This window comes from Lissotriton helveticus, chromosome 5_1 (genome assembly GCF_964261635.1).
Source record: "Lissotriton helveticus chromosome 5_1, aLisHel1.1, whole genome shotgun sequence".
Taxonomy (NCBI): Eukaryota; Metazoa; Chordata; class Amphibia; order Caudata; family Salamandridae; genus Lissotriton; species Lissotriton helveticus.
The window spans coordinates 408,215,336-408,241,709 of NC_136065.1; the positions used below are offsets into that span (position 1 = coordinate 408,215,336).

A 26,374-nucleotide genomic window follows, 5' to 3' on the forward strand; every position below is an offset into this window, starting at 1 on the left:
GATGTTGTCGCCTGAGCACTTTGTGGCTGCGTTAAGTTCAGGAGAGGAATAGGAGGGGTCTATGGACCCTCTTGATTACCAGGATGACTCTGCAGAGCAGTTGGACTGGTATGGGGAACTTAGGGAGGCCAGTGGACTGGGCACTTCTCCAGATACCGGTATGCTTTCTCCGCCAACTGTGGCTATGGAGGAGGTGGCATCTTATGCCATGGAGGTTGAGGGCTGCTTGAGGTCCTTGAGGGAGGTGCCCTCAGTGGAGGTCAGGACTAATCTCCTGACCGAAGTGCTTTACACTAGGGCTTCCACCTCAGAATCCCTATTGCCCTTTAATGAAGCACTCCTGATGTCCTTCCAGGCATCTGGTCCAAGCCTAGCATAGGGGCTCCTGTGAATAGGGCAATCTGCCGCCAACATCGCCCATCTCCGGTTGACCCAAAGCTCTTCAGCCAACACCCCACCCAGACAGTTTGGTGGTGCAGGCCTCTACTTCCCAGGGTGCGTTCCCCTCCACCCCTCCTGATAGGAAATCCAAGAGGCTGGATTCATTTGGGAAGAAAATGTTTTCTTCTTCCAGCCTGGCATTTCGGTTGCTGAATACCTCATGCGCATTGGGCCGTTTCTCCCACTCCCTTTGGGAGACGGTTGCTCAAGTGGTGCCACAAGTCCCGGAGGAGGACCGGGCTGTGCTCTCTCAAGCTCTTTAGAACGAGAGAGATGTAGCGAAATTTACCATCAGGTGTGGCTTTGATACAACAGATTTGCTGAGCAGATTGATTTGCACAACAGTGGTGTTGAGCCGCCATGCCTTGCTTAGGACAACTGTCTTCTCGGGGGATGTCAAGGCAAATTTTCTGGACATGCCCTTTGATGGGACCCACCTTTTTGGGGAAGAGGCAGAATCGGCCCTAGTGAGCTTCGAGGACTCGCGAGCTATGGCCAGATCCTTGGGCCTCTCTACTGATCCTCGTAGCCAGTCTACCTTTTGCTCCTATCATGGAATTGGAAGGGGTTTCTAACCATGTAAGCCCTCTTTCATCAGAGCTGTTCTGGACACAGTGTGGTTTCGGGTCTATACTCCCGAGCAGCGAGGCCAGAATATTCATGCCATGATACTGATATTTCAGCCTCTTTCCTGGATTTCAGTGAGGCTGACTCTAAGGTTGTTGGGCCTCATGCATACTGTTAGTAAAGCATGCCAGCTGGCATATGTGGGCTCTGCAGTGGGTATTGAAGTTTCAGTGGGTACAGCATAAGGGAAATCCCACCGCTGTGTTTCAGATCTCAGAAGGAACTGCAAAAGATCTGCAGTGGTGGTTGACGAACCGTGATTGGGTCAATGGCAGACTACTCTCCCTTCCACAATCAGATCTTACAGTTGTGACAGATGCGTCTCTTCTGGGATAGGGTGGCCATCTTGGAGAGGTAGAGATCAGGGGACACTGGTCTCCAGTGGAGTCGGGACTCCATATACATTTGTTGCATCTCCGAGCGATTTGGTTGGCATTGAAGGCATTTTTCCCTCTGTCAAGGGGAAGTTAGTGCAGGTGTTCACGGACAACACCACTGCTATGTGGTACTGCAACAAGCAAGGTGAGGAGGGTCGTGGACCCTTGTTTGTGAGGCCTTGCGTCTCTGGACATGGGTGAATCGGCAGGGGATAACCCTAGTGGTTCAACACCTGGGAGGTTGTCTGATAGCCATGGAGGACGAACTCAATCGTCAATGCCTAGCGGCTCATGAATGGTGTCTCCAGTCGGGGGTGGCGCAAGGTCGCTTTTAACAGTGGGGAGAACCTTGGTTAGATTTGTTTGCCTCAGAAGAGAACGCAGAGTGTCAGCAGTACTGTGCACTGGAGTTTCCAAGGCGGCTATCCCCGGTGACACTTCATCGCTACACGCCTTTCCGCCCATACCCCTCCATCCCAGGTTTCTGAAGATCAGGAGCGACTGGTATCCAGAGCTTCTGAAAATTAGCATCGATCCTCCGATCAGGCTGCGCCTTTGTGAGGATCTTCTGCCATAGCAGCAGTAGGGGAGGGTCCTTGACCCATACCTGTCAACTCTGCACGTCCATGTGTGGAGATTTAGTGGCAGCAGTTGAGGGCTTTTGACCTTCCTCCCGAAGTATGCAATGTTATTTTGATGGCCAGGATGCCCTCCACTAAGATGGTATACGCCTGCGGTTGGCAGAAATTTGTATTCTACTGTACAGATAGGTCTATTGACCCTCTTTTCTTCTTCTCTTTCTACTGTTCTTTTGTTCATTCTGACCCTTGCCCAGCCTCTCAAGGGTTACATTTCTGCTCTGTCTGCTTTTTTGCGGCTGCCAGACCAGCCCTTCAAGTCTCCTATTGTACATAGATTTCTAAAAAGGCTGGCTCACTTGTTTCCACCCACGTCCTTTGTTTTGCCACAGTGGGACCTTACTTTGGTCCTCACCTACCTGATTTGTTCTCCCTTTGAGCCTTTACCCAATTGTCCCCTCTGGCTGTTGACCATCAAAACCGCCTTCTTAGTGGCGATTACTTCTGCCCGGAGGGTGAGTGAGTTGTAGGCGTTCTCTTCCTCGCCTCCCAATCTGATGTCTTTTCCAGATGAAGTGGTGCTCTGCACCCAGGCTTCCTTTTGCCGAAAGTTGTGGCCCCATTCCGTTTGGGTGAATCCATCACATTGCCCACATTCTTTGCTCCCCCGCATCCCTCTAAGGAAGAGGAGTGTCTCCACCGACTGGACCCAAAAAGAACATTGTTGTTCTACCTTCACCGCACTAAAGAGTTCCGGGTGGATGACCAACTCTTTGTTGGATACGTGGGAGCTGAGAAGGTAAAGACAGTGCAGAAAAGGACCATCTCTCACTGGGTCATTCTCTGTATTAAGATCTGCTATGCCCAGGCAAAGAAGCAACCAGCCGAGGGATTAAGGGCTCATTCCATGAGGTGAAAGGCTGCGACTTCGGCCTTGGCTCAGGGTGTCCCAGTTCTAGATATCTGTTGGGCATCAATGCAGGACTTCCTAGTTTGAAGTATTGTTCCGCAAGCCACCACCTGGATGGTATGGCTTGGGTATCTAATTCAAAGTTATGGAATCTGCAGCTAGAAGTCTCTATCAGATGAACAAGTTACTTACTTTCGATAACGCATTATCTGGTAGAGACTCTATCTAGCTGCAGATTCCTTACAGCTCCACCAATGCCTCCCCGCTGTGTGGACTAATGTTGTAGAGCTGGGGTTACTCCCCTGTTAAGGGCCCTAGTTTTGCACACGACTACATCAGTTACTTTGTGGATCTGCGCTTCTGGTGTGTAAAAAACAAAAAGTACTGACGTCCTTGCGCCTGTGTAGCGCCTATATAGGTACCTCAACAGCATTACTGAGCTAACAACGCCGCCAATATCAAGCAGAGCTGAATGGAGTCACACAATGGCGCGCGCAAGGGGTGTTGCTCAGCAAAAGTTTCCGGATGGCAGCTTGACGCCTGGGAAATTCAAAGGTAAGGAATCTGCAGCTAGATAGAGTCTCTACCAGATAATGCGTTACGGAAGGTAAGTAACTTGTTTATATATGACAAAAGACACTACGACACACCACTTTACTCGCCACACACCATGCCACTCCACTCTACGACACTCTATACCTGGGCACGCTGACTCTTCCCTCAACTTTACTCAATGCCAGCCCACTTTACAACATTTTACTACCCTTTATGCCCCTCCACTCTACCCACTCAAACACGACATGACACTCCACTCAACGGCACGCCATTCCACTCTACACCACTCAACTCTATGCCACTCCACTGTACGACACTCCACTCTAATACACTCTCTGAAATGCCACTCTGTGAAACACCAATCCACTCTGATACCCGTCTCCACTCTGACACTGCTTTCCACTCTACGAAAATCCACACCAATCCACTCTGACACTCCACTTCACTCTATGACACGCCACTCCAACTCGCAACTCCAGTCTAGGCCACTCCAGTCTAGGCCACTCCAGTCTAGGCCCCTCCAATCTTCGCCACAACACTCTACTCCACTGTACAACACGCCACTCCACTCTGACATGATTCTCTACTATACTGTATGGAACGCCAATCCACTCTACTCCACTCCACTGTACTCCACTCCACCTTATGCCATTGTACAACCTGTCACTGCACTCTGACATGCCACTCTACTGTACAGCACTGCCCAAAATTGACTAATACAAGTCACATTTGCTAAATAATCGCTACAGAAAAATGTGGAAAACCATGAAATTTATGACCAATATTCTTCAAAATTTAACAACTGAAATACTTCTGTTTTTTGTTATCTGATCCTGTAATGTCCATTTATTAAACTAACATCTAATATTTGGACTGATAAGTGCACACTCACCCCTCAAACCAACAATAATGACTATATCAATTCTTATGTGCTTTAAATATTTAAATAACAATTGTTTTCATATAAAAGGTGTTATTCTAGGTAAATATTTTATAATCTTATGTCATTATGGTTTCATAAAGTTTGCATGTTTTATTACAGGTCATGTTTGTGAGCAAAAATTTAAAAGATCTGATTCACTACCACCATCACGATCTCGTATTGTCTCAGCCCATGACGGTACTAGTGGGTTCCATGGAGGTAGTTTGTATTCCTATAATGCCAATAGTGGTAGGTATAAATATGTTTTCTTTATTATCTTTTATTTTAAAGCCCTGTTGTTTTTAAATGCTTTATGTGAAACAGTATAATAAATATGAAGAGAAAGATGTACATGCACATGTAATTAAAACAAACAAACAAAACAGAGTAACAAGGAACCCTAATAGGAAACACCATATTAGTTTAAAGTTTTAATAGAAATTATTATGAATTGTTGAGCGGATACATATTGGCCGTTATAGATGTTAATGAAAAGGACTTTCCTCTAAGTCACCTGCCAGACACCTGCCCCAGTGGTATCCCCACTCTCTGTGGTAAATAGCGAGCTCCCATTCATAAGGTTTGAGCCCACTACCTGATGAATGATGTGTCAAAGTGCCAAGGAGCTAATTTCTTTGACAGATGGCATGTCCTCACTATCCAACATCTCCAGCATCTCAACCTCACTTGACTGACATCGCCTTTGATTTGAGCTTAGAGGTATTAGTTGTAGGCGTACAACTACAAGGTGTAACATTTAATATTACCAGGTTACTCTGCTGTTCTTACTATTTAGGGCTAGATATATCACATCAGAAGAATTTCCCACCAATGGCTACTCTCTGGCTGGTACTCTTGCTTTAGCACCTAATCTTTTAAGTGCTATTGTTCTAATAGAAACCACAACACTTGGCTATTTTGAATGACAGGAGTGTCACTGACTAGATGCCCACTTTCTCCTGTGGAGGAGGAAAGCAAAGGTGTCTAGAAGGGGTGATATGCACTAATCTTAGAGGGCCAAAGAAGGTTGGCTTTTGGGAGGAGATAGGGACAGAGGGGTATAATTTTTGTCATTTTGCAAAAACTGGATAACAAAGCATGATGGTATATTCTGCGCTAAGGAAGCTGTGGCAACTAGGATCTGATAGACAAAACAGAATGTGCAGGAATTCTGACTTAATCTGCACAGAGATTCACCAATGACTGTTAGCTTAACCTTACACAAATTGCTATCACTACTATCACTACTCTCAAGGCAGAAAGGTGTTTGAAACAAAGATGACTTAAGAGCTAGCTTTTAATTTCAGCTAATATTTGTTTGGATTATTTATTCCCTGATGTGAAAAGGCCGATATGGAGATCTGAAAGCTGCCTCAAAGCAACCAAAGTGTTAATAAGTGATGTTTGTGATAGGCAGTTCCTCTGCAATAACCCTTGGTGACATGTGTTAACTAAGGAAATATAGTTTGTATTTTTAAGAAGAAGGGCATTTACTTACCCCTTGAAACTGTGGGCACTTGCTTCTTTCATATCAAGTCTAAACAATTACTGAAGAAAAAAAACAATGTTTCTGTTGGGTAAGCGTAACAAATTTCTTGTACAATTAACTAAATAGTCTTATTACTTATGTATTATCCTCTTATACAACACAAAAACAATTTCAACCGAATGGAACACACAAGAAGGAACACAAATTAGTGGGACTTTTAAAAGTTACTTTTAATTCCATCCAGTGTAATTGCCATAACAAACTGCCTCCCCAAATTACTCAAGGATCCATACCAATAGTTGAAAATATTTATGGATTAAAGTTGGCAGAAAAGCTTGTCATGATCTGCCCCCACCCACCAAATGCTAGATCAAGAGACAAATCCTTTATACAGGCAATTGATGGTGTTATCTTATTTAAGTCAGAAAATTCGTTCTATGGCTTAGAGGGGTTGCTAAAATAAAACCCCTACCGTGCTATGATAGCCTCTAAAGACCACTGTAGAAACATGGTTCCAACATTAAAATGAAGTCCACATTCATTTGAGGAGAGCTCTGATTCTGATATTTCGACTCTGTAATTAGCACATCATGGTGTCAGAGAAACAGTTGCCCGTTAGAAATGCATGCTCTTGAATCACTCTCAACTGATGGGTACTAAAATATGTAGCTTGGTGTTTCTGTGAAACCCAAAAAATTGGAAAGCAAAAAACAAGAAAGAAAATAAGGAATGGTGGAAAACAAGAAAATGACTAGTGAAAAGCAGCCAGATGAGAGCACAAGTTCCTCATTCTATTAATATTGCAACACTTTATAACATACTATTACATGAGAAAAATGAATTTCATGCAAGTAAAAATGTGAAGTTATGCTTTAAAATTGTATTTGTAGGGAGCGTGGCATGGTGGGCAAGATGGCTACTGTGCTCTGGTGAGCTCCCATCTGTCACAGCTGAGAGGTTGACAAACTGGGTGCTGGTGTGCTTTTACTGGTCGGCTCGGGTCTCCCTGTCTCCCTGACCACTTGCCACCTCTCCTGGCCGAGGTGAGCAATACAGCAAGCCTGACTGGGTTATTTCCCTACTCGTGGTCCTTATCCGCTTATGGCCCAAGCTGGATGGGCGGTATTAGAGGGACTATGCAGGTCCACTCATGTGATGTGATCCTGGGTCAGCCGGCCCCTTTGGGAGTGCTTGCCTACTTTCTTTCATGCCGCAGAAGAGGCTAGGGCCAATGCCAGAGTGAGCTTGGAGGTGTGACGTACAGGCCACTGAGGTCCCCTACAGACGGGTTTGACCTGGACCGCCGTGTTATGATACGTGGGCCTCAGCATTGTTTCTTCATGGCGCTTGTTTAGGAGGAAATTCCACACCCCTCACAAATACTTGTACTGCCTGGGTCTGTGACTGGCTTTCTGCACATTGACAGCTGTTAAGGGCTGGGGCAGCAGAGGTCTGGGGGCCATGAGAGAGAGCCCGCAAACTTACCTTGTGGGCCCATTGGAAGAGCTCCCCCTAAAGTTTGCCTACTGCTGGGACGGGCTCGAAGTGAGAGTGATGGGGCCCCCCATTGTAAGTTCTGGCTGATCCCCCCCTTGACTTTGTTGCTGATTGGAGATCCTCGTGGGGCCTGCTCATCACCACTGGAACGCCATCGGAAGGCAGGCTCCCCTGGGCATGGAGAGAGCAGTGAGAGGCCGCCTGAGGCGAGCACCAAGGGATCTGGTGGGTGTGTGTGTGTGGGAGACGAATGTGCTATGTTGGTGTCCCTCTTGCTCTTCTGGGTTTTCCTTCCTTCACTGCTCCGCCGTTGAACCCTACCCCAGGTGTAGTGGGGATTGTGTCTGGACTGGACAGGATTAAGTCGCAGGTGGAGGAATACTGTGCAGGATCTCCTTGATACAACATTAGCGTCAGACTAGGACCTGCTTCTCTCTCCTGTGGGTTTGAGCGACTTGAACACCTTCTATATGTGTTCACTGTGGTGCTGGACCAGGTGTTGAAGGCTGGCTGCTTGTGCTGCCCATTGTGCAAGCAGGCTAGCTTTCCCCTGTGGTGAGCCTGGATGCGGTACCTTCTCCGTGGTCGGCGTGGTGCTGAGGCAGTGTGGCCAGTGAACCCCCTTCTGTTGATTTTCCCTTACATCTCTAAGTGGCGTCCTTTGAGGGCAGACTGTCATGGATCGGGATAAGGCACCCCTGGGCCAGGCCAAGATGGGCAAGTTCCCTGCCCCAGGGGACAGATAATGGAATCCTCATGGAAGATTCACCACTGCTGAACGACCATACCTCGGTTCTCCTGCAGATGATTCAGGACTCCAAAGCCACACTGAAGGTTAATTTAGGAGAGTTTGTGAGTGGATGTGGCTTTGTTGCGTCACGTTCTTCTTGAAACTATAGATCGAGTGACAGAGGCTGAAGGGAGGATATTTGAACTGAAGGACACAGTACGAAGCCTATTCTCAGACGACAGCCGCTTGTCTCAAAAAGACCCACCGGAATAACCTCCAGTTTATTGGATTCCCGGAGGGGGTTGAGGGCTTTGTTTTTCTTGAACAATGGCTACGGTCCTGGATGGACCCTGAGGGGTTATCCTCTTGCTTCTTTCTCGAGCAGGCCCACAGATCCCTGGCCCTAAAACCTTCAACGGAGGCCCCATGTGGATGTATCTCCTACCCCATTAATTGAAAGAGGGGAGGCTAGTTGTAATGTTTTGCGACACATGATACACCATTAAGTTAAAAAGTAAATAATGCCTAGGGTGTAGGTTCTTTTTTCCTGAAAAGTTGTCGAGTGGAGGGTGACCTATGACCCTAATTCCCTCTTAGCTCCTTGTTGTTAGACACATTACCAATCTCGCCTTCCTAACTGTCTCCTAATTATTAATCATACCGACGAGAGGCCGGAATAAAATAGATATAGCTACTAGCCAGGTATTTTTAAATGATACTGTAACCTGGCACCTTTCTCCACTCCCTCTCCAACAAGTGCTCTCACGTAAATCAGAGGTTACAGCACGCCCAATATGCAGCGGATCGGGATGGACCCGATGATGAAGCATGCCACCAAGCGGTAACCCTGGTGGGTGAGGGCTTTACAAGAAAAACATTGTTTTTTCTAACACTGGAGAGTTTTTTTTTGTTTTTTTTGGCTGCTTACATTTTTATCAGTTTTCAACAAGTATAAAGCACAAGGCCACACAGGCCAGAGTAGAAAAAAAACATAACCTGTTCAAGTTATTTAAAATGGTAAAAAACAAATAACGGTGGGGATTTTCATCATGATAAAAACTACTTCTACATGACAGCAGCCATGAAAATAAGACAAAAGGAGGGGTTTGGGGCGGGAGTGGGGTAGGGGAGGGGGGGGAGGGAAGAAGGGGAGGGAATGGACAATGGGCGCTGTCTCCTAGCGTTTTTCTTGGAAGCAGGCAACCAGGCACTGGCGGGGACATACGCCGGGTCCCGTTCACGCCGGGGGCCCAAATGGTTTATTGGGCTCACTGGCATGGTGCTTCCTCATCACCTCTTGAGCCAGACCACACGTGATCACGCCATTGGTCACCCGGAATGTTCCTGAATTCTCTGGGGTCTCCGACACAGTTGTCATGGCCGGATGGGTTGGTTTTCCGAAGAAGAAGCTAGCCCACCAGTGACCAGGATCCGCTTTGGGGAGACCTGGGTGGTGAGGGATAACTTCCCCAGAGTACTCAACACTACCACAGGAGCTGTTACTGGAAGTAGAGCCCAGACGTCTTCTGTAGTAGTCGTGGGTTGCAACGAGCGAGCCGCTGGATGAGATAGATGCCATTTTGCTTACTGATCTTAAAAGTTACTAAGATGTTTCTTAAGGCCAGATGTTGTGTGCTGTTTCTTCTTGGCACCGTGTAGCAGGGACTTCAGTTGACACTCGGCTCGGGAGAGCAAACGCTAGGCAACAGGGCCCATTTGTAAAGGAGATGCTGGGAGTATACTCCACTGCCACAAGACTAAGCTCAGCTTGACTGGTTGTCTAACACAGGAGAGTTATTAACTATATATTTACTGGGTTCTCTGTTTAACCAAACCAGGCCAACCCCGCAGCCACTGTGCCTCATTTTGGCCTATCTCCCTTATCTATACGGAGGTTAAACTGTAAGCTGAGCTCCTAGCCATGAGATTGATTCCGGTCATTTCCCACATGGTGTACCAGGACCAATGTGGCTTTATCCCCGCCGTAGCACTAGACATTGCATTTGACGGGTACACTTGGTGTTAGATCGGGTTAGAGTGCTGGGAGGTTCAGCAGGCCTTCTTCTGATTACTTTCAAGAAGGCATTTGATACTGTCCATTGGTCGTTTCTGGAGGAAACTCTCATCAAGGTTGGGTTTGGGCCCAATATTCGTGCATTCATCAAGGTCCTGTACTCCGCATCTCATGCCTGAGTTCGTATTACTGGGGTGCTATCCCATCGGTTCCCCATCGAACAGGGCACCAGACAGGGTTGTCCACTCGCTCTCCTCTTTTTCACCATGACCATAGAGCCTTTGACAAAATGAATCCGTTGTGATGCGCAGGCGTGGGGTTTTCGACTGGGGCCATGCAATTGAGCTCTTTATGCCGACAACGTGTTAATATTTTTGTCCAAACCGGCCGAAACAGGGCCGTGGCTCCTTCAAATACTGAATGTTTTTGGTGTGGCATCCGGTTGCAGGTAAACTGGGATAAGTCCCTGTTGGTGCTGTTGCGGGGAGACAGCCATGATGAAGGTTGGCACCCTCGGGTCCCGATAAACAACCTGGGCTTTCAATACCTCAGAGTTCATGTCTTTTGGGAGACGGGCCTCACATGGAGCCTTAATCTTACTTGATCTGGCATGTTCATGAAGATCTGACAAGATTGGATAAGCCCCTCTTAATCTTCTTGGCAAAATAGCCAAGTTTAAAATGATGGTGCACTCAAAATTATTCTATGTCCTCCTGAATTTTCTACAACATATTTCCAGGTATTGGTTTTCCATCTTGGCTGCAATGGGATGTAATTTATTTTGGCCAATAAGCTCCAGACGGTGGCTTTGGGCAGATGTGTGCTATCGGTTTATAATGGTGGGCTTACCATGGCAGCATTCGCCACCATTATTAGGCAGCCCAACTGGTGCCTATTAATGATTTGATGCATGGGGGATGGTGGTGACCCTGCATATCAGGGTGAATTTTCCCTTATAGACTTGGATACAGTGAGTGCTGTACTTTTTGGCGCCTCTGTCCCAGGCTCCCTGCCAGAGGTGACCCGGATGGTGTTTTTGGAGAGCTACTTTGCGTTAGATTGCCTGGGATCCTACACTCATGCTCGAGACCTCTCTGTGGGTAGGTAGTTGACTGGATGGTACAGATAGGCAAGTTGTAGGGTTTTAGGGGCTGGGACTCCATAGGGAATTTGAGGTTGGGTGATGTTTGGAACCAGGATCACATTAGAGCATTTCAGGATCTGAGAACTGAGTTCCAGATGCCTGCCCCTCTATTTTGTAGGTACCTCCAGCTCCATCATGTTCTCTTTGAATACTGTAGGGACCTGGATTGGGTCCCTGAATATAGCATACTTGAGGGACACTTACTGATGGGCCACTTGGGGAAGGGTGAGATCTTGCAGATCTACAGTACTTTTATGGTGCACTCGCCTGATCTGATGGGCCCCCCGAAAGACAGATGGGAGATGTGCGTGGGAGAGCTGGATGAGCCGGATTGGTGTGGTGCTTGTATGGCTCCCCGAGTTCTGGCAATTTCGGCAAGGCTTCGATTGGTGCAGTTCAAGTATCTGCATCAGGGTTACTTCACACCCTTAAGTCTGTGGAAAGATGGGATTCGGGATAACCCTGAGACCCTAGGTGCCAAGACCTGAGGAGAGATTTTTATCATATGGTTTGGTCCTGTCCAAAGTAATTGGAGAAGAATTAGAATGACAAGAGCAGTAATCCAAAGAGGGTATGATCTAAGTGTGGATAGAAATCTTAGTGGTTTATTTAGGATTTTGCAGATCGACTGCCAATTCCCGGTGGCAGCGTAGAGCCGCCAGCCGTATTCTAAGTTCTCTGCATCTATAGTTGTGCATTTTCACCCAACATGCTCAGCGAAAATATAATTCCAGAGACTGTGTCTTGTTACAGTAGAATTTACACTAAAAGAAACCCTAGCAGCAGGTAATGCACTTAAATAAGGGAAGGCCCCTTGTTTGGACAGAATCCCTGGTGATCCATATAAATATAACACCAGCATATGGGTGCCATATATCAATTCAATCTCAATTGCGATCACTGCCGGCACTCTTAAGTCCCCAAATGTGGAAGGGGGCAGCGATTGTGCCTGTATTTACAAAGGGTAGTCCCAGTGATCCATCAAACTTCCATCCAATCATTCTTCTGGATAGCCTCCAGAAGATTTTCTATAAACTAATTATGGACCGATTAGTGGAGTGGATAGATGAGAAATGTAATTTCAAATCTACAAGCAGGATTTATACTGTCAACTAGCTCCATTGACCAGGTACTTGGATTTATGCAGATTAAGTGGAAGACTGTTGTGCTAGGAGGAGGAGATTTATTTGTGGTATATGTAGATCTCCATGTGTCCTTTGATTTAGTCCCCAGAGGGAAGCTGTGGACTATTCTTCGGGAAATGAGGGTCCCGAAAGAAATAATAAATATTATTGTACACGTACACAAAGAGAGCTATGCGAGAATTCGATATGGCACCAAGGGTGAACTAACAGACCCGGTTGCTGTCAAAAAGGAGGCCCGATATGGTTGCATCTTGGCGCCCACACTCTTTTTGCTTTATCTTAACAACTGCATAGGGTATTTAACTAATTGTGTCAAAGATTCCCCTTTATTAGTGGGACAGAAAATCCAAGGCTTATTCTACGCAGATTTGACCCTTCTTATAAGTAGAAATAGAATGGGGCTGCAAAATGTATGAACAGCGTTAGCGTATTTTGCAAAGATTTCGGTTTGGAAGTAAATGTTGCTAAAACCAAGCTAATGGTTTATACAAAAAGAAAGAGGCTCCATGGTGTGGTCTGGCTGAATACCGAGACATTGGAAAGGGCTGAAGATTTAAGTTATTTAGATGTGAGATTAGCAGACTCTAGGTCTTTTCTCCTTCACATAACCAAAAGCTCCCAGGCCACAAGTCACTGTGCAGGGGCTATCATTAGAATGGCAAAAAAGCACAGTGGTTCCCAGTCATCCCTGCGGTAGACATCTACAAGATGCAGGTAAGGGCTGGATCGCTAAGGAGAATAATTTCCTCCGAGCCATTACAGGTGTGGGAAAGGGGACTCCACTGTTGCCTCTTATACTAGATCTTTGAATCCATACTGGTGCTGAGCCAGCAGCATTAAGACTGCTATTGTATTGGGTCCGCTTATGGACCACTAGGGAACTCCAAAGCCATATGTCTGGCCTTAGCAATGTTATGCAGTATAAGAAGGCAATGTTGACGATTGGGTGGTTAAAGAATATGAAGAATGCGTGGTCTGAGCTGGGACTACCAGAGTTCTGGAATGCCCCGTGGGCCAGCCCTACTAATACTGCCCCAATAGTTACTCAAAGATTTTGGGAGGTGGTAACATACATATCGAACAGGACAGCCATAAAGAAACACTGACCAAATGTTTTTTAATGCACAAAGTTGTACCCAAGGCGGAAGAATTTCTAGATTACATCAGACCACCACATGCCCGTAGTTTGTTCCTGCAGTTTATATATGCTACCCTCTGTATTGCTGCCTTTACCGCACGCGGAGCTACATCGGTAAAGGGCACTAGAAGTTGCAGATTTTGCACTAGTACAGATAAAACGGACAAACACCTTATTTTTTTCTATTTTAAATACATCTTTCCCAGAAGGAGGTGGATCGCCCCTTTATGTATCAATTTGTTATTTACAGATCGAATTAACGCCCTCTGGATCTGTAAGAGCGAAACAGCTCAAGCAGTAGTGGTTCCATTTTCCAATTTTTTTCGTTGCCTCGGCAATCGGACAAAAAGAATTATTGAAACTTTAGTGGCTCTTGCTCCGAAACCCTAGAAGGCTGTTGATATTTGTACATTACCATCCCTGATATGTTTTAAATGTATTTGATTATATGAATTTTAATAAGCTAGAGCTTTTTAATCTATGTTTTTATGTACATAAAACCTTTTAATCAATTAATGTAATTATTGAAATGAACTGCAAATTGTTTTATTTGTTGGATGACGATAAGATTTATTTTGATCTGTCAATAAACTTTGAAACTTTGACTTACACCGAATTTCCGCATTTAATTTACTTATACGTCACTAGTAAAGTGGTTCTATATATACCCAAGATCTGTAAATTAAAAACTTCTATTGGGCCCCTAACACTTATTGTACCACCCACTTAAGTAACTTTGTTAAACAAGTCTTTCAGCCTGTGTGCAATTTTCAAACTGCCATTTCAACCTGGCAAAATAAATCTTTTGCTGTGTCTTAACTTTCCTTTTTAATACATATACATCACCCTTGGGGTAGGCCCTAAACAGCTCTTAGGGCAGGGCTCATTGTATTGTAAAACTTTGGACATATACTTTTAAGTTTTACATGTCCTGATAGTGAAAAGCTCCTAAATTTGCTTTTCACTGCTGTGAGGCCTAGGATGACATTTACTAAGTGATAACTTTTCTTTGGGTACAGTTAGAAATGCAAGATTTGGTCTCTAATTATTTGAAATTTAAAACTCTTTTTAATGATAAAGTCAGATTTTAAGTCACAATTCTGAAAATGCCACTTTTAGAAAGAATCAAAAAACAAAACAGAGTAATAACAAAAAGAATCGCAAACCTATACAAACTTTTTCCATATCCCAAAATAAATCCAATATTAATAAACAAGATGACACGATTCTTTTTGTTATCTCTCTCTGTTCTTAAATATTGAGCAAAGTTATGTTAGTATTATAAAATGTTACAAGTCATGTTTATTAAATAGAATGATCTTGTGTGAAAAGTAAAAAAACAGAAAGAAACAACCACCTACCGTTTTTGTTTTTGATTGTATATAGAGGTCCATGGTGGTTGCAGGTAAGAGCTCCAACCCCCTGTTGTTTTTTTTCAACTTTTAGAAAGAAGGCATTTTCTTGTCCTAATCATTTGGTGCCTGTATCCTGAGTCACATGACTAGGTGTAGGTGGCAGTTGGCCTTTGTGTATTCCTTCCGTAAAGTATCACAAAGGGGAGTGCACGTTGGCAGCATGGGACATCTTGACCTGATGGGAGGGGTTGAGCTGTCACTTGCACGTCAAACGAGCTGCCTCAGCACACACAGAAATAACTTCACACTATTCTTTGTGACTCCAGAGATTGTGGGACCAAGGAGGAAGGACATTCCAGATGTGGGGAGAAGTCTTGAAGTTTCATCCACTTCAAAGATGGCATCAGGTATAATTATTGGACCCTCAGATCAACTCTCTTCAGTATGCTCCTGGACTTATGGATGCTACAGAAGGACTGCCCTGCTGCCAGAGGTCTGCCCTGCTTCCTGAGACCTACCATACTGTCTGAGAAAGACTGGAGCTGGTCCCTTTATCCCAAGTTACCTGAAGGGACTCCAAGGGTTAGCTGACTGATCTCCTCTTCAAAGCCTCTGGAACAAAACAAGCTCAAGAGGCCTCCCTTCAACTGTCCAGCTGACCTGCTGCAGCTACACATGTCTGGACCTGCAAATGGACCTGCCCAAGTCCTGCTGGGCTCTGCTAGAAAGAATCCTTAAACTCCAAGAGGCACCTCCCCATGTTCTGGGCCTTGGGTTGGCATCAGAGTGCATTCCTCAGGAAAAGAAGGAGGAGAAATCCTGAGGTTTTCAGCTCTTTGCAACCGTGAACGGGCCGTTCGTGCTAAGATCTTGCCACCTGTGATGACTGCCAAGTCGAAGCTTCCGTGTACACAACTCTCTGCTGTACAGCAACTGCCAGCACGACTGACAATGCGAGATCTGTACTTCACGCTACTTCACCCTACAGAGACGACAGCCCACGAGGACCGCCCTGCTCATGATGCTACATTGACGACAATCCATGACGCTCTCCTTGCACGCTTCTCCACCACAAACTGGGCTCTTTGCTCCCGGACTCAGATGGTCATTTTTTCACCAGGACTAACCTGGTCTCTGTATCTAGCCTGCACTCCATAGCGGTCCACCTGAACTTGTGACTTCCCCTGGTCTTTCACGACCAGAGGAGCACGCTTGGCCCTTTGTGCTTTTAGGTACCATACCTACTTACATCTATGGAAATGCAAATCTTTTTCATTGTTTAGGTATCAATTAATTTGTTATGGGATTTTTCTTGTGTTGTGTTTTTACTTTATTACTGTTTGAGTGCTGCATACAAACTTTATACATTGCCTGTATGTTAAGCCTGACTACATTTGTGCCAAGCTTCCAGAGGGTTAAGCACCGGTTAATTTATTGACTTTTTGTGGTTCACCCTGACAAAGATTGTGGCTGTTGCTTGAGAAGGGCTCACTCCCTCCTCTACCAAAAACCTAATTCTTCACAGTATATAATCTCTTAAATTGAAGTTTATTTCTGAAACATGAAAAACAAATGTCCCTGGTGCACATGAATTTTTTTCTTCCCAGTTTCTTTGTGTGTCTGCCATAGTTTAAATGGCAGTTCAAAACCAGAATTAAATGCATTGGAAAAACATGCCCTATATGGGCAGTGGCGCCCAAAGCCTTTAGGGTGACGCCCCTTTAGCAGATAGGCCACCACAGAGGAGTATCTAACAGTGGAGGCAGTTTAGGCTGCAATGTTGGACATTCAGTGGCTCCTCCACTTCTGAATAAGACATATTCACCAAACTTTCCTTAGTATCTAGAAATGTGAGGAATGAATAAACAAGAAATGGTTTGAGAAAGAGTGATGATTTAGAGATGCCCAAATTCTGGACTTCACAGACTAAGAGAAAAAATGGTAGAGGGTCAGGAAGAAAGTGTAGGGTCCAAAAAAGAGCGAAAACTAAAACCATCCAGAGTTCATCCTCTGAGCTCATAAATACATAATAAACAGTACTGTAGGTAAATCCATATCGCTTGTGCAACAGAGGAGGTAAGATACCTTTGCTTCATCAGTTTATAGGACTGTAAGCCCTCACCCACCCTGGGGTTGCATGATTCATCATGGGGCCCACTCATTCATGTGTAACAAGTAATAGGTAGGGCGGGTTCATCTTGTAATAAGGGAGTTATTGTGGTTAAGCAGTTGAAAATTATAGCATCTTAAAACCTCATGAACACATAGCTCAGGACGAAAAATAGTAAAACTACTTCATGGTTGATAAAAAAAAAAATGTCTATTCTTGTCATATGTAGGTAACTCTAGAACAACATGGAAATCTGTTCAACCATAACAAATGGTCAGTATGGTTCAGCCTATTCCTTGGGTGTCTAGAATGTATAAGGCTTTCGTCAAGACCTAACCCCTAGTCACACTGGCTTCTCTGGGCTAGCCACCTTGATAGAGTGTCTAAAGAGAAGTGTAATTTAAGGAGATGCACAACATAAAAAAACAAGAAAAAATAACGACAAGACGGGATTGCCTGCTTCTAGTACACACTGAAGGTTGCTAATTCCCCCTTTCAGTAAGTAACCCATCTGAAAGAGACAGTTATGGATTCCTCACCTTAGAATTACCCCAAGGTGTCAGACTGGATCCGGAGATTTTTTTTTTCAGCAGTACCCCTGCGCGTCAATAGTTGCATTGGTCGACTACGCGTTCGTCGTTGGCGTCTTGGTCGCCGGAATGGCGTCGCAGTATCTACTTAGATGCCGCCCTCGCACGCTGACGTCACTACTTTCTTTTTCCGCGCCAGCCAGCGCAGATCCAGAGAGAGCGGTACCTTTTTGACTCTTCTTTTTGTGACTTTTTGTCGACGTCATTTGAAGTTCTTCGACTCCCGGTGCACGCTGGAATGTCCCGTCCTCAAACCGGCTTCAAGGCTTGTGACTCCTGTCGCAAACTGAAGTCGGTTACAGACCCGCACCTTGTGTGCCTTTGGTGCTTGGAGCGCGACCACGAACTGAAGTTGTTCTCCGACTGCCGGAACAAGAACCTGAAGTCTTTGTGTAAGTTGTCCCGAAAGCTTCTCGAGGCCCTGCAGTCAGCTCGTGCCGTTTGAGATCCCAGTCGAGAGGGAGGTCGCGGGACCAGTTGCAGAGTTGTCACCACCACTCTTCATTCAAGTCTTCGTTTTCGGGTAAGTCGAAGCACAAAAAGAAGGCAAAGAAGCACAGTCACTCTTCGCGTTCTCCCCATCCGTCGGCCGACGCAACTTGGGAAGCGGAAGGTAGTCGTCAGGCTCCGCCTGTGGAGCATTTTGGGTCGACTCTGGCCTTCCCTCTTTTTCCGGGAGCCGGAGCGACTTCTGCCCAGATTTGAAGCTTTTACGAAGCCTTGCATTTCATCTTCGGGCAGCCCGACTCGCCGGTGCACCCTCAAGCCCGGCAGACTCGGTTGGGGGCTCTAGGGCCCCCAAGAATCCAGGCCTGATCCGGATCGGCACCAGGGGACCTTGGACACCTCCTCCCACACCGAATCCAGTTGTTTCTCCAGCCGGTGTAGACCCCAGGCTCACCCTCGATGTAGACGCAGAGCCGGACCAATGTCGGCCAACATCGGAACCAGCGCCGACCGGTACTTTTGTACCATTGTTCTCCCCTGGTGTTCCCTATCTTCCTTAGTGTCTACCCGAGAAGGGTGAGGAGTACTCTGTGGACCCTCTAGCAGACCAGTTGGAAAAACCAGACTGGAGAGAGGAGTTGGGTGAGACCAATGGTCTGGAAACGTCCCCAGACCGTGGCATGCTTTCTCCCTCTGCCTTGGCTACGGAGGAGGGTGCATCTTACGCAGTGGTGTTGCGTAGGGTGGCCTAGTACTTAAACCTCGAGCTTCCTACAATGGCAATCTAGACTAACCTCCTGACAGAGATGCTTCAGCCGGCAACTGCCTCTTTGGAGCCCCTACTGCCGTTCAATGAGGCCCTCACGAACATCCTCTTGGTACCTGTTCCAAGCCCAACACAGGGGCTAGGATAGGATGATTGCCCAACGCCACCACCTGGTCCCGGACAACCCTATTTTCCTCTCCCAACACCCCGCCTCTGGGAGCTGGGTGGTCCAAGCCTAGAATTCCAAGGGTGCATTCCCGAACGCACCACCTGACAGGGAATCCAAGAAGCTGGACCACCTTGGGAAGAAGATGTTTTCTTCCTCCAGTTTAGGACTGCAGTCGGTGACCACCGCTTGTCTCTTGGGCCGTTATTCCCACTCTGTGTGGGACACTGTTGCACAGGTGCTGCCACAGTGCCCGGAGGAGTGCCCGGAGGAGGCCCGGCCCGTGCTCTCACATGCTATTGCCAAGGGGAGAGACGCAGCGAAGTTCACCATACAGTTTGGGCTGGACACCGCCGACTCACTAGGCAGGATGATTTCCACGTCAGTAGCACTGAGACGCTAAGCATGGTTGAGGTCCACTGGCTTTTTGGGGGATATCCAAGCAACACTTTTGGACATGCCCTTTATTGGTGGTCGCCTGTTTGGCGACAAGGCAGACAACGCGTTTGAGCGCTTTACGGATTCTCGGGCTACGGCCAGATCCTTAGGCCTCGCTTCCACCTCCCTCCCAGCGCAGTGTGTTTTTCGCCCCTTTCATGGCTACGGAAGGGGTGCCCCGCCACCTTCCGCCCAGATCCACAGGCCTACGCAAGCTCCCCAGCCTCTACGCTGCTGGGGACATGGATCCCACCGCTGTGGGTCGGGGGCAAGCGGGTGGGCCAGTCCACCAGTGCCCCCTCTGCAGCAGCCGCCAAACCCTCCTAGTCTCACCTTTCAGGGCCACCAATCATCAGTGGGTGGCAGGATTTGCCATCACCTCCCCCACTGGCTCAACATCACGTCGGACAGATGGGTTTTGCAGATAGTCCAAAGGGGCTACTCCCTCCCCTTTGAGACTACCCATCCATCCATGCCACCTCAATTTCATTGTATGTCAGAAGATCACCTGGCCCTACTCCAACAGGAAGTTACGTCTCTCTTGGCCAATTAGCCATCGAGCGCGTTCCTACCCCAGAAGTAGATCATGTTTGTTATTCCCACTAATTTCTGGTGTCCAAGAAGGACAAGGGCCTGCGTCCTATTTTGGATCTCAGGAACGTCAACCTCTTCCTCCGGAAGGAGAAGTTCAAGATGTTGACACTGGCTCAGGTCCTGTCTGCTCTCGACCCTGGAGTCTGGATGGTAGTGTTGCACTTGCAGGATGCTTATTTTCACATCCCCACCCTGCCGGCCCACTGGCGTTACCTACGGTTCATGGTAGGCCACAAGCACATTCAGTTTACCAGCGCCCCTCGGGTGTTCACAAAAGTGATGGCGATGGTCGCAGCTCATATCCTCAGATCAGGGGTTCTAATCTTCCCCTATCTTGACGACTGACTGTTGAAGGCAGGCTCACCCCAGGCTGTTGTCTCCCACCTCCAGACTATGGCCGACCTGCATTCGAAGGGTTCTCCATCAGTGTGCAGAAGCTACACCTGATTCCCTCTCAGAAGCTCCTCTTCATCTGAGCAGTTATGGACACAGCGCAGTTTCGGGCTTATCCTCCCGAGCAGTGAGCCCGGGATATTAGGGCTATGATTCTGAACTTTCAGCCTCTATCCCGGGTTTCGGTCAGAATGACACTGAGGCTCCAGGTGGCAGAGGCAGGCTCTGCAGTGGGACCTGAAGTTCCAGTGGGCACAGTATCAGGGGACTCTTTCTGATTGGGTCCAGATCTTGGAGGGCACTGCATGCCAATTGCAGTGGTGGTTAACGAACTTGGTCAACGGCAGATCCCTCTCCCTCTCCCAACCAGAGTTCACAGTGGCGATAGATGCTGGGGTGGGGTGGCCACATGGGAGAGGCGGAGATCAGAGGCTTCTAGTCTCTGGCAGAGTCTGGGCTCCACATCAACCTTCTGGAGCTTTGGGTGATTCGTCTTGCACTAAAGGCATTCCTTCCCTCTGTCCGGGGAAGAGTAGTGCAGGTTTTCACGGACAACACCACCGCCATGTGGTACTGCAACAAACAGGTTGGGGTGGGGTCATGGTTCCTATATCAAGATGCTCTCCGCCTTTGGACATGGCAGGAACAGCAGGGCATATCTCTGGTGGTTCAACACCTGGCAGGTTCTCTGAACGCCAGAGCGGATGAACTCAGCCGCAGGTGCATGATGGATCATGAATGGTGTCTTCACTCGGAGGTGGTGCAAGGTCACTTTTGGCTCTGGGGAGAGCCTTGGTTAGAAGTATTCATCACCGACGAGAGCGCGCAATGTCACCAGTTCTGCGTGTTGGAATTTCCAGGGCAGCACTGGGCTAGGCGACGCTTTTCGTCGCGAGTGGAGTTGCGGTCTTCTATATGCCTTTCCACATATACCACTTCTGCCAAAAGTGCTGAAGAAGATCAAGTCCGACCGGGCCCAAGTCATTCTTGTGGCTCCGGATTGGGCACCAAGAGTCTGGTATCCCGAGCTGTTACACATGGCCATCGACCCTCCGATCAGACTGCCTCTTAGGGAGGATCTTCTGTTGCAGCAGCAGGGAATGGTCCTCCTCCGAAACCTGTCCAGTCTCCACCTCCTTGCGTGGAGATTGAACGGCGACAGTTGACCGATTTCGACCTTCCTCCTGAAGTCTGTAATGTTATCTTGGCAGCCAGGCGTCCCTCCACCAAAACGGTATACGCCTGTAGATGGAACAAGTGTGTGGCATGTGCGCAGCAAAGGCTGTGGATCCCTTTTCTGCTCCCCTTTCAGAGGTTCTTCTCTTCATTCTTCCTTTGGCCTAGCAGGGCTCTCTTCTGAGCACTCTCAAAGGCTATCTTTCGGCCATTTCGGCCTTCCTTCGGCTGCCTGACCAGCCTTCTCTTTTCCAGTCCTCTATTGTAAATCTCTTCTTTAAGGCATTACTCACTAGTTTCCTCCAACCCCTTTCGTAATGCCCCAGTGGAACTTGAACCTGGTTCTCACCTATCTTATGTGCGCTCCCTTTGAGCCGCTACATAACTGTCCTCTCAGACATATGAGTCTTATGACTGCCTTTCTAGTTGCCATCACCTCCGCTCGCAGGGTGAGTGAGCTTCAAGCCCTTTCTTCTAAACCTCCTTTCCTGGCTGTTCACCCAGACAAAGTTGTCCTTCGCACTAGGCCTTCTTTCCTTCCCAAAGGGGTTACTTCTTTCCACATAGGGCAGACCATTACTTTGCCCACCTTATTCCCTTCCCAGCATCCTTCTAAAGAGGAGAGGCTCTACCGTCTGGAACCAAAACGTGCGCTTTCGTTCTATCTGGATCGCACACAAAAATTCCAGGTGGATGACCAGCTCTTTGTTGGCTATGCGGGCGCCAAGAAAAGTCGGGCCGTGAAAAAACTGGCCATCTCCCGATGGGTCGTCCTTTGCTTCAAAATCTGCTACTCCTTGGTGAAAAAGGAACCTCCAGTGGGGTTGCGCACCCATTCCACCAGGGCAACGTCAGCCACTACTGTTTTGGGACGTGGAGTCCCCCTTCATGACATCTACCAGGCGGCTATGTGGGCTTCATTGCACACGTTTACCAAACACTACTGCCTGGACAGCTAAGTCCGGAGAGACGGCTTCTTTGGCTGTTCAGTTCTCCAGGACTTTCTGGTGTTAACTTGGTTAGAAGACCCACCTCCGGGGTTGGTATTGCTGGGGTATCTATTCTAAAGTGAGGAATCCATAACTAATTGTCTCTTTCAGATATATCGTTACCGAAGGTAGTTAACTTGTTCAACAAGTTGTTCATTTTTATTCTCCCGGGGGCTAGGGAGCTGAAGAGCACAACTTTACTAAATTCTTTTGAGAGCTATTCTTGCTATAGACCACAGCCACTTATCCCCGTTAAGTGACAGGATCTTCCCCCCTACTATTTGATTGCTGGAGAAAACTAGCTATTAGTTGATGATGCACTAAGCACAGGATTAGAGTTTTCGGATGAGAGGTAATTAACACTTTTTGCCAGATAGACAGCAATAAGGTGAAGTTTAGAATCAAGAGAAAGATGATGGCATAGATTTGGGGTTGTCTGTATATAAGTGACAGTAACCCCAAAAGAGTAAATGATATAAGTAAGAGGGTGGTATTGATAGGAAAAGGAAGGGCCTTAGGATAGAACTATAGAGAACGGAAAACCAGAAAGGTTAAGAATTTGAGGACTGACCAGTCCAGTATACAGAGTTCTTAAACCAGGACATATAAGAATGTAAGAACATAGCTAGAGATTCCCATCAAAGAGAATAGGGCAAAAAGTAGATTGATCAGCTGTTGCAAACGCAGCAGAAAGTTCTACAAAGAAGAGGAGTGAAGAGAATATAGAGTAATTAATGGCAGTTAAATAATTGGTTACAGGGAGTAGAGCAGTTTTAGTAGAGAGACCTGACTGAAAGATAGGCTGGAGTGGAGAAAACTGAGCTTTGGAGCCAAGGTAAAAGAAAACTTGTTCCTTGACCATTCATTGGTACACAGAAGTGAGACAAAAGAGCAATAAGGGAAAAATTAGAAGCAAAAGATTGAGTGGAGACTATTATGATGAATGGTAGCCGGTCTAAAAGAATTAAGAATGATTAAAGATACAAGAGAAAGGCTGAAAGAAGAGAAGAAACATGGTAAAATGCTAAATAATTATAGATATGGTAGTGACGTGGGAACATGGTAGCAGTGCAGCACCCCTTTTAAGGCCTCATTAAATAATTACAGTTCTGTAAATTATGTGGGCCATTTTTGTATGTGATCTTGAAAGAGACTTGATTTATGGATAGAGGACATAACACTCATCCAGTTTATTCAAGAGTTATAGAGAAAAATCACGGTTGTGCAGCTTGGTAAAGTGAGGAAGCTGAGATTAGAACCCAGGTCTTTTACTTCACCAGTCTAAAATAGTCACTGAATCACATATCTTATTTTGCCACGCTCACCTCCGTATTTCATTTGGCTTTTCCTGTCTTCTACATGACCCTGCTTTAATTTTCATGGTCTTTCTTCCACATTGTCAATGCTTTTTCTTATCCAATTTCCACTCTTTCTCCCGCTCCCTGCACGCACCTCTGTCCTATCAACATCCTTTATTTGTATCCTACCTCCTCCCTCACTTTTTTACATATCTTCTCTCCTTCCACATTATCTTTCTCCTTCTGCATTCTCATCCACTACTCAAGTCCCTCTCTACTCCTTACGAACTCCCTTTCGTCCCTTCCTTTCTCCTCTCCTGTAAAGAGTCAAATCTGCCTCTTTGCTAGTTCATCTGTACTTCAATTCTTGCATTTTTTTATTGTTTCTCAACCCCTTAGCCCCTTTGGGAGTGCAACCGTTTAAGTAGTGCTTTGCAAACTGAGTTGGCCCTAGGTCATTCCAACTGTAAGTAGACACATGGGTAACATGATCACATAATGTGACTGAGTGTGGAAAATTGGGCCCAGGATCTGGATTATATATTGTAAATTAGCCTCATTTTATCACCCCTCCATTTCTGTACTTTTCTCTCTTATGCTTTTTCTCTGCATTTTCTTTTCCCTTTTTTGTTTTTTCCAATTGCATTCTTTCGCTGTGTCCTTCAGCATCTGCACTACCCGTTTGCCCTACCATATTCTGTTGCTTTTTACACCTTTTCTTTTCTCCTTTTCTTTCACCCCTTTTCACTCATTTTTTTCCATCTTCTATTCTTCAACTTTTCTCTGAAATGCACAGTGGAGATAACATTTCAGAGCCTGGTGTCATTGAGCTGCTAAGTTAGATCATGCCCTTAGACCGATCTAACCAGCCGCTCCCTTTATGGCGCTCCAGCAGTACCTGAGCCATTAACTCGGTAAAAGATACACAATATGCTATTTCCAAATGTCTGTTTTTGTGATCAGAAGATTTTTTGGGACATATATTAGAATCATAGAGAACTATTGTATACTTGTAAACCACAATTGCCAAGTCACTGCATGGATATAGTGTATTATCGAACAACATGCACATAAGTGATGGTATATATCAAAACAACATACTTCTTGTGCTACTTTGGCTTGCAGTCTGATTGCCTAGTAAGTATATACAAATCTGCTTTTGGTTAAATTGATTGATCACTTGGAACAGCACTGTATCACTTTTATCATAATTTATTACCAACTACCTTTGGACAGATGTTAACCTAAAAGAAATTGAGCACAGGAAATGAAGATAACATTGATTAACATTTAGTCTTCATCCTCATTCATGCCTTCTTTTTGTGATCATCTTTCAGGAAAGAGTTTTTCTCAAGCACAAAAGCTGGCAGATTTAGACAGTGAGCTAGGAGCAATGCTTTTCAGCAGAACAAAGGAGGTTAGTGCAGCTTTGCAGCTCTCAAACCGAGAAGCAGATACCGTACGCAGGCGTAAACTGGAGAGAATGATGTCTGTGCGACAGCAGGAGTCGCAAGAAAATGTTAACCTGAGAAAATCTCTCATAATGGTAAGTTTTCTCATGCTCTGACTTTAACTAGTAACTAGTAACAATAAAAAAATGGTTTCAAAGTCTTTTAAATAATGGGTTAAACTGCGATTTGCACAGGAGTTGAAGAAGGCTCGGTGTTTCCAGGTTTTGAGGTCTCTAGTACACTGACCAATAATGTACAAGTATAAATTGGTACTCCTTAGAACAACAAGGTGTAGCTCTACGTACAATTGTCTTGGAACATCACTGAAGTTCGTGTTTGTGTTACCTAAGAGGTGTGAAACTGCATAACTGATTGTGCACTTATGCGTCATCCTCATTTTAGGCTTCTAGATTAAAGCAATTATAGTGAACAGGTTCTGCTCCAGCGATAAATTATGTGACCCTTTTAGAGCAAATGCAGAAGAATTTCTCTAAACAAGTAGGATCTCAGGGGATCTTGAGCCACAATTATAATGACAAATGGTCCTTGTTAGCACTGTGCAGCACAACTAATTATTCCTCTATATAGAGTAGGGTCAAAGAGCATGCCTAGGGCACGCAGTGTATAAATCTAATAAGAATAATTGAAACAGGTCTGTTGAACTTTTGTTCTAATATTTTGGTTGAAAGCCACCTTCAAAAATTGTACTTCTAGAAATCCCTTGAATGCCATTCTAAATCTTCTTAAATATTATAGGTGAACACTTACATACGATGTGTAGGGTTGTACAGCAAATATCTGATTTGATATGTGTGATACCTTATCAGACATCCATATGTGATACTTAAAATAGATTACTGTTTGAGGTAATATTGACTTCTATTCTCAGATCAACTGAAATTGATTCACTGGTTGAAGCTACTTGCAGGAAATTATTCTTATGCTTTCTGAAGTAATTATTGTCGATAAAATATGTATCAGGCTTGTTCAGAACAAAAGAACCTGTTCTACAGTAAACTCCATTACCATATTAA

General features: G+C 45.9%; 1 protein-coding gene across 2 annotated transcripts in view; it reads left to right on the plus strand.

Moving 5' to 3' along the window:
* Window positions 1-26,374, plus strand: part of NPHP4 (nephrocystin 4) — a 941,192-nt gene that overhangs the window by 629,501 nt on the left and 285,317 nt on the right. For both annotated transcript variants that reach the window (XM_078642627.1, XM_078642628.1), the window contains exons 19-20: window positions 4,531-4,659; window positions 25,227-25,435. In XM_078642627.1, coding sequence (XP_078498753.1) covers window positions 4,531-4,659; window positions 25,227-25,435 — 338 coding nt within the window. The remainder of the gene's footprint in view (window positions 1-4,530; window positions 4,660-25,226; window positions 25,436-26,374) is intronic.